General features: G+C 42.6%; 1 protein-coding gene across 1 annotated transcript; it reads left to right on the top strand.

Moving 5' to 3' along the window:
* The first annotated feature begins 255 nt into the window (after window positions 1-255).
* hapln1a (hyaluronan and proteoglycan link protein 1a) lies at window positions 256-8,345 on the top strand. The gene is made up of 4 exons (XM_047592789.1): window positions 256-535; window positions 4,972-5,313; window positions 6,243-6,545; window positions 6,675-8,345. The coding sequence occupies exons 1-4, from the start codon at window positions 448-450 to the stop codon at window positions 6,962-6,964; spliced, it is 1,023 nt and encodes a 340-aa protein (XP_047448745.1). The 5' UTR covers window positions 256-447; the 3' UTR covers window positions 6,965-8,345.
* Window positions 8,346-9,202: the final 857 nt, after the last annotated feature.

Below are 9,202 nucleotides of genomic sequence, written 5' to 3'. Positions count from 1 at the left end.
ATTTCACACAGGAATCATCACCATCAGTTCTGCTTTCATTTAATACTAATGCTTAATCATCTACAGGTGTATTATCTGGATTTTTTTTTTTCTGTATTCTTCTCTCTCCCCCAAGGGAGAAGAGGGAGTTTTTCATAAACAAAGTGGCAAAAGGGGAGCCGGTGTGGAGCTATGCATGGTGATGGGCTGAGGAGAGGAGGAGTGGTCTCAAGCATGCAAGGCTACAATAAAAGGCACTTGTAGGGACCTCTGAGGAGCCCAAACTTTCCAGTAGCACCACAGGCGGCTGCTGCACAAAGACAAACAGAAAGAGGGACAGCTGTAGATTGATAAAGAAAAATATTTAGTGCAAGTTACAGTTTAGGCAACTTTTTTATTGCTAAATTTTTATATTCATATTTTGTTTGAAGGGCCCTTTGTGTCAGACAACAACAAAAAAAAGAGGAAATGCTGAGTCTGCTGTTCATCACAATAATCCCCCTGACCCTGGTTGGCAGTGTGTTCAGCCAAGTGACGACCTCTCCAGTGCCAATCGGTAAGATTCAAATTATGTAATTTTGTAATTCAATATGTGGGTAATTGTGTCATTTTGTATGTGTGTGTGTGTGTCCGTGCATGCAGAAGAGCAGGAGGATGAGCTGCATAGAGGAATTGAGTAAAGTGGTGCCACAGCACAGGCTTGCGCAACAACAGGGTCATTGTAGCAGTAGGTAACAGAGTCGTCTACGGGGTAACACACGCACAGACACAGTGTGACTCACCATTGACTCATTGACTTGCTGCATACAGCCCACCGCGGCATGGACTGGCTGGTGAATAAATTACCGTGTCAGTCACAGGGGCTTACCGCCCGCTTTCCTGAATGACGACCACGCCGCCGATACCACCGGCTGCACTCTTAAAACGGGTCGCCGGTACCTCTGTGGGTAAAACTTGCCAAGAAGTGCTTGTCCCTTTTTTGTATGTAAATTCTTTTTTACAAAACCGCCAAGAATTTGCCACGGGGAAATTTTTGACTGAGACGGAAAATGAAAACCTCAAAAGACATCTTATCAGAGAGCACCTGCCCTGCGCTCCATCACAAGGCTGTTCTAATTTCAAATTCACACCTGCCAGTGGGGTGACACTGCGAGATGGCTGCTGCAACTCCGAGCTATGAATTGCAAGAACAGACCTACTGCTGCAGTGAATTAAATAAAAGGGGGCTACCTAGAAGCACTCATGTTATATGGATTGAGTGATATTTAATGTGCCTTCAGCAGCCCTGGAAGCTGACTCAGTAGAATGTCAAATTAGGGATGTCTCAGCTTCCTCCCTTCTCAGAGCGGAGGAAATAACTTGTCTGTGGAGAGACCAGCTTCATTCTGGGAGGAGATTATTCTTTTTTATCCAAACTTTAAATCTTGTATATAGGTGTCTGTGCACATTCTAAACAGTGCTTCAGTGCACGGTGTATGAGTGACCTCATTGACTGTATTATGTACGAGCGTTTGCCCTGCTCAGGCCAGCTGTCATCGTTCCATATAGTATATTTTATTAGCCACAGGAGCCGTGTATTCTCTGTCTGCCCATGGGGCGTTGCCTGTCCTTATACCTACTGACTCACTCTGGCACAGGGAGCTTTTGGAAATCAGCCGGCGTAACAGGCAGCCTGACAAGAGCAAAGTTAAGATTAATGACCCACAGCCAAATGTATAGAGCCCCATGCTGAACGGCAACCAAATTACTCTGTCTTTTCCTGTGAGGTAATAGTCTGTTAAGGCTAATGCTTACTGTGGTTGTTGGTTACTGAGGCCTGGCCTAGTTGCTAGGGCTGGGTGGGGAAAGGGGCTTGGCTGGAAATGGGCTGAGGCTGGGGGGCTGTGTGGGAAATGTGTTTAGGCTAGGAGATGAGACGCTGATGGAGCCATGTTTACTGCCTCTGCACAGGCTATTGTAAATGTGGGCTAATGACTGTGCCCACGTGAGCGTGCACGCACGCACACATTTCGAGTTTGTGCCGGTTCTGCATGACGGAGCACAGGAAAGTGTTTTTTAGCGTGTAGGAGTTGGTCTGTTTGTCCCAGCTGTGCTTGTTAATTCTTTCTCCATATTGACACAAGCAGGCTAGCAGCAGAAGAGGGTAAAGCTGCGAGGTGTTGTAAAGCATCTCCTGCTGTGCTGCTCTCACAGAGGGTGTGGCACATTGTATACACACTGGTATAAATATGCGCTCTGCAGATTTCCATCCTTTCACAGGGAGGAGATTTGACCCCGTTTTGTTTTCTCAGTGCCCATTATGCTTAAGAGTTTAATAACACCATTAGACTCTCATCGTTTCAGAGTATACAGGGCAATGAGTAGACACCGTAAAGTTGTCGTTAATTTACAGTTCGGTGTGGCAGAGGAGCAGATGGTTCCAATCATTTGCTAATGCCACCTTTTACAAAGTGAGAGGGAATTGTGCTTGCTCATAAAATGGCAGCAGGTCTTGGCTGCAGCTGCTGAGCTTTTTTTTATTTTTTTATTGTTAAATGCATGTGTTTGTTTAGGTTTTTAGTCGTGTTTTGATTCCGCGCTGCATTCCTCACGAAATGTTCAGACAGAATCTCTTTGAAACGTGACAATTTTCTGCACCACCTTGAACCTCAGACACTCGCATGCGGTTAGAGGAGTGTCAGAGAAAAGAAGGGCTTCCTTCTTTTCCCAAAAGGCTAAGTACACACAACAGGCTGTCGCTTTATGAGCGCAGTGTGCCCCACATGGTTGGGGCCACATTCTCCTGTGGGGCATATGTTTGCTGGCAGGAACAGGAAAGAGTTTGGAATTACTTTCAGCACGTCTGTCTGCTGCTACTGTCTCTCAGACATTATTACCTTCAAAGCTGCCCTGGAATTCAAATGCCTCAGAGGAAAACTTCTTTAATGTGCTTTCATTTAGTGTTCTATAAAGTATTATGGTCGTATTTAAACAGTAAGCTGAGTTCCATCTCACAATTCAGGATTACTACCAACCACATCCAGTGTCTGGTTCTCATCTCTGAACAGAACAATGTGTATGTAAGGCAGCACAATGAACCCCTTTATTCTCTGATTTAACACTAAGAATTGGAAATTTGGAAATGTTTATGCATGAATTTGTGATGGCATCACATCTGGTGAGTTGCGGTCACCAACACCTTTTACGTATGCCAGAGATTTTGATGAGCAGATTAGTCATCCTGGATCCCTCAGCCTTCCCTCACACTTCATTCAACTGTTACCCATGCAAAGAATTTATGAGGAGCTGTGAGTCATTTCTCACGGACTAAACAGCCGGACGGCTTTAAAACTCTGCGCTGCTTTCAATGACATTAGTCATTAGCTGCAACACGAGGGTGTTTCCCCGCTCATAAAATGCCTGGCATTTTACTGACCACTCGAGTGGTGCGTGAGGCTACTGGGTGCGGTGGTTTGGTCATAGATGTAGTAACAGTCTTGCAGAAGAACAGAATGAGAAAAAAAAGAAAAATGGAGCATCAAGTGGCATAAGGTAGGACTGAAGGGTAGATTAAGTCTGTCAGCAGAGCTCCTGCTAATTAAATCCTTATGCTGGAGTGCTCAATACTAATGATCTGAGCACCAGTGAACGAAGTCCAGACACGTGTCTACTGTGTGGTTAGACTGGAGGACTGGGACAGTTTAGGCATGGATTTGATTAGAAGTCGATTCAGTCTCCTCTCTCCCCCCTCTCCCTGTGTGTATGTGAGCGTTTTGGGGGAAGTTTATGGGTTGATCACAGGAGAAGGCAACAGGCCAGTAGCTCCTTTTATTTCATGTATTATCCATGTGGGAAACGTTTCCCCCGTTGAAGAGTCATTGACACAGTATTCGAGTCTTGGCTCTGGTGTGGCGCCTCAGCATAAATGGTATCCTCTGTCAAGCTTATTTAGACACAGGTCATCCATACTGAGTAGGCGGGAAGAGAATAAATCAAACTCACAGCGGCTCAAGGTGGATACCAGACTCTCAAGGGACAACGTTTAATCACTGGACCTGGATTCAGGTTCTGTTCAGTGTTTTCTAATCGATTAGTAGCTATGCTTGAAACACCACAGCATGAAAAGCCAGTTAATTTCATCATCTTGTTTCCATTTACAAAGTATGTTGTTTAAGGCTGAGCTTCTGCTGTGTTTATGTGTGGGGTGTGGTGATTGGGGTGGAGTGGGGTCAGAGGTCCTGTACATCTCATGCTTATTATTGACCGACCCCTTGCTGGCCAAGGTCTTCTTAAGTAAGCAAGTCTTGTGAGGTCTAAACTTGGAGGTGAGGGAGTTGATGGGTCTCACGGTGGGACACAGATGACTTCCCATTCAATTGTGGTCTAGCCCGGACAAGATAGTTAGAAAGTGAGTGTACAGAGGATATAAGTGTAAAGAAAATATATGATGACAGTGAGATTCTATGTTTGGTTAACTTTATTATCTATTGTTCATTTGTTGCCTGGCGTGTCTAACACACATCAGATGGAAGGGATGAAAGACGAGGACTTTATTTTGCAGGTTAATTCTGAAGAAACAAAGGCGTGTAAATGCCAGTGACAACGGCAGGAAACAGAACGATTGACTCCAGAGCCGGAGGACTGGCTGGTGCCCAATAACAGATTTAATCAACTAAACAGGATCTCTGGGTTCTTTGATCGTTTTGTGTGACAAAGAGATTAGAGAAGGCCTTAACTGCATATGTATACGTGCATGCATATTACAATAATATGTACAATATGCACATGCCAAAACAGATAGCAAAACTATTACATACAAAGAAGTTATTTTGGTATTTTTTTTTTCATTTTCTGGGGTTTTTGCACACTTTGATTTCATCGGCCCACCACAGAGCAAAGCCAAAACTTCTGCGTTTAATCTTTATATAATGCTCTCTATTTCTATATATCATAAACCGAATCACTGCCAAGACACAGTATGTTTACATAATTGTTCCTTTCTTTTTTTTCCAGTCAAGGTTATGGCCGACCTAGGTAGCAATGTCACTTTGCCCTGCAAATTATATCAGCAGTCGTCACCTTTTGACAACTTCGGTTACCGTGTCATATGGACCAAGTTGGCAGAGGATGAAAATTACAATGAGGACGTGCTGCTTGCGATGGGCGAACACCAGAAGACCTATGGGAACTTTGAGGGCCGTGTCTTTTTGCACGAGATCGATACTGAAGATGCCTCCATAGTAATCACTAATGTCTCCATGGATGACATGGGAAAATATCGCTGCGAGATCATCAATGGACTGTTTGACACCTTGCAAGAGATCGTCTTGCAGGTTCGGGGTAATCTCACTGACGGTAAATCATGTTTTGTCCTTGTTTGCATTTTTATTTTTTGTACAATAAAATTTATTTCTTGGACTTTAATTTTAAGAATAAATCTTGAAGTATAAGCAACTGTCTTGTTGTTAATGGCAAAAAAAAAGTCTTGTTTTGATTTGTCCAAACTGCTGTAATGATTCAGTCATGGTTTCATTTGAATCTCCCCAACTTCAGTAAACAGAACCATATTAGTACATCATGTTCTCTTCCACACACTCAAACATCTAATTTATTCACTACAATACTTGGATCAATACTTTTCTGTGGCAAATAAAGAGCAACCTCTGATCATGCCAACAAGGTTATTTAAGTGTTTATACATATGTCCAGCAGATGTCTGAAGTCATAGTGACACATAGTGATACATTATACTATAGCACTCTGGGACCAAAAGGCAGTGTCCACTCACCTTTTCACACCTAATTAAAAATTACACTGCTGTTAGCACTGTTGGATTTAAAGCAGCTGTGGATCAGACCTGCACAACTTTCAGGAAGAGTTGTGGACTGTTCTTTCCAACAGAACAATCCTATAGGGGAGTTGTTATCTGAACCAGTGGCCCTCTTCTAGGGACAGTAGCCCCGCTACTACACCATGTCTATTTATGGACAACTGTGGGCTGATCAGTGTTTAAACTTAATTATTTTTTAAACTTTTCAGGATTATGCAACTAGTTTTGATTGTCTCTGGAGAGCCATTCTCCCAACTCATACTAGATACTAGTTGCTGTAACTTTTATTGACATCTTTAGCCCAAGAGTTTATATTCTTTTCAAACACCATAATGATTGAATAATATTCATTGTGGAGTCATTTAATATATAAGTAAATGCAGATAATTATTTTTATTCAGGCTAATAGGTTGACATATTATCATGGAATTTGCATCTCTTCTGCTTGTATCAGGTGTTGTATTCCCATACCATCCTCCCCTGGGACGCTACAACCTCAACTTCAATGATGCAGTGCAGGCCTGTGCAGACCAAGACGCACTTGTTGCCACCTATGATCAGCTGGAACACGCCTGGAAGAGTGGTATGGACTGGTGCAATGCTGGCTGGCTGAGTGATGGCACAGTGCAGTATCCCATCACCCAACCCAGAGCGCCTTGCGGTGGTTCAAACAACTCTCCTGGGATCAGAAACTATGGACGTAGAGACAAGGACAAGAGCCGCTACGACGTATTTTGCTATGCATCTGCACTCAAGGGTGAGTCTTTTTGGGTTGTTATTGGGGTGGCTTCAAACCTGGAAGCACAAATACATAATGTTCTTAAAACCGCTTGAAAGCTGTCAAGAAGATCGCAAGTTCATCAAGTTGTGCTTTTTCTGCTTTCAGGACATTTCTACTGGCTGGTCCAGCCTGACAGGCTGACCTATGATGAGGCTGTGCAGGCCTGCTTAGATGATGATGCAGAGATTGCCAAGGTGGGCCACATCTACGCTGCCTGGAAGCTTGAGGGCTACGATCGCTGCGATGCTGGATGGTTGGCTGATGGAAGCATCCGCTACCCCATCTCAAGGCCACGCAAGAACTGCAGCCCCAATGAAGCTGCAGTGCGCTTTGTTGGGTTCCCCGACAAGACAATAAAGTCCTATGGCGTGTACTGCTTCAAGGCTAAGCAGTGAGGGGGTAGGGAAGCCATGACCACCAAAGACCAGCAACAACCACATCATGTAAAGTCAACAATAAAGCAGACAAGCTTTGGATTTAACTAGCATGAACTCAATATATTTCTGAAGCTGTGATAACCCTTACCCTTACTACAAATACTGTACACACTATATGCAATAAGTGAAAAAATGTTGTGTAGCTAGTTAGAAAGTTTTAGTTTTTTTTCTCAAGCTGTGCATTCATTGATTTGACACAGACTTTTCTAAAAAGGATCTAGTGTGACAAAGACAAAAACTTAATGGTCGATATTGGCTATTTTTTGGTTTGTCCACCACAGAATTGAATGATTAGATGTGTGAATTTCGAGATTTAGAGCAATTACGCTGATGTGCAGATGGTGCTTGCTGCTTTCGAATTTGGTCTTGAACAAAAAACATGATATGTAATTATATTATATTTTATAAAACCCCACGAAAGACCTTTAATTAATAACAAAGTGATGAACATAACCTTGCCATGACTGCTTGAGCTGTGGTTTTGCTGTATACATGTTATACTGCAGTAAGTTACCACTTGGCTCAGAGCTGAAGCTCTTAATTTAATTCTGAAGCTGCAGAAGATCAAATTAATTGCTTAGAAAATTATGTCTTAGTCTGTCTGTGACCTTTTCTGCATCGAAAGTTCCTGTTGAATGATCTCCACATTGCAATCAGAATTTAGTTTTACCATTATAACCTTTTTTTTTCTAACCACATGTGTAATTTGTAATGACACACACTTTGGATGAGTTACAGATTCTGCCTTGTACTTGCAGACAGTTTTGTGAAACACATTTTTTTGGACAGACAATAACTGCTTTACTAGCAGGATTTCAGCCTAACAAAGAAGCAAACCCAATGATTGTAAGAACAATGGCGATGCCCAAAGGAAGACAATAATCACATTTAAGGGCAGAAATCCATTGCGACTGCAGACACAATTCCTATTTCTTTTTTTTTCTTTCTTTTTTTTCTTTTTTTTTTTACGGTGAGCTGTGAAGTTCCACTGGTAGTCTATTCTTTTAAAGGTCTGATTAATTATGATAATCAGAGATTGTAATGTAGAGACGTGGCAAGTAGATGGCACGGTTTATAGCTACCAGTCGAAAAAAATAATTAGAAAACTAGTTTTTACTACATTATTTCTTCTCTAACCCTGGCCACTGACATAATGGTACTTACTGCAGATCACATCAAATGTGGTAATATGGTGATGCATTGTTTGTAAAAGCTAAAAAAAAAAAAGTGTATTTGTACACAACTGTGTATGAGAAGAGATGAAAGTACAATATTTTGTATCTTATCACCACGTACCTCTTTCAACAAAACAGTTTGAAATAAAGTTTTTTGACCAAAATTTCAGAGTCTTTATTGATCATCATTAGGCTGCAGAGAGTTTCAGCTGTCAGATCAAGGCCCGTGCATGTGGCATACCTGTATGTCATTGAGAATACTCGAGATTAGTTTATTCACCTCGCATTTAGCTTGACATATTTATATTCAGCGTCAGACTGCCAGGCCCACAAAAGGGACAAGGACCGTAGTCTTGAAGAGGCATGTGAGAATCCCTGGGAATGGGGTCAGAATTAGGTGGCTACAATGGGGAAATGTCTGTGGACAAAGCAGGTGAAAACAACAAAATCTACAAAGAAATAGCAGAAATGTTTTCAGCGTAGAAATTAATGTTCAAAATCCTTAACAACTACAATATTAGCTGCTTACATAAGTTACACAACACACAGCAGTAGTGCTAACCCATGGTATAAAGTGAGCCTCATTTTGTCTCCAGACATTTAAACTGCTGGGGAGCTGCGGTTCTGCACTGATTTTGCCGGGGTAATGATGACCATTTGTTTTGTTTATTGCAGAACTTTCAGCCAATCAACTGTTGTGCAGACTTTCAGCAAGCCTGATAATGTTACGTGCCCAGCGCCTGTCACTCAAATATCCAGATTAACTCATGCCTGGCAAGGGAGGAGCAGAGTAATGAGTGAGCGACAGACTCGAAGTCTAGGGCGCCTGTCAAACCCAAGAAGTCTACAAGATTCAGGGTGCATTTCCTTCCCAAAACACACACACACACACAGACTCCCTGTTTATTCCCTGGGCAGAGAGGGCCGGCGTTTGCCACTGATCAGCCTCAAGACATCTGCATTTCATCAGGCGAGATTGCGGGTTTTACTCTCCCTGGGCATCCGAGAGCGGCCTTTAATC

The sequence above is a fragment of the Mugil cephalus genome, chromosome 8, assembly GCF_022458985.1.
Source record: "Mugil cephalus isolate CIBA_MC_2020 chromosome 8, CIBA_Mcephalus_1.1, whole genome shotgun sequence".
Classification (NCBI taxonomy): domain Eukaryota; kingdom Metazoa; phylum Chordata; class Actinopteri; order Mugiliformes; family Mugilidae; genus Mugil; species Mugil cephalus.
Note: the sequence above shows the minus strand (reverse complement) of the source record. Positions and strands in the feature narration are given on the sequence as shown.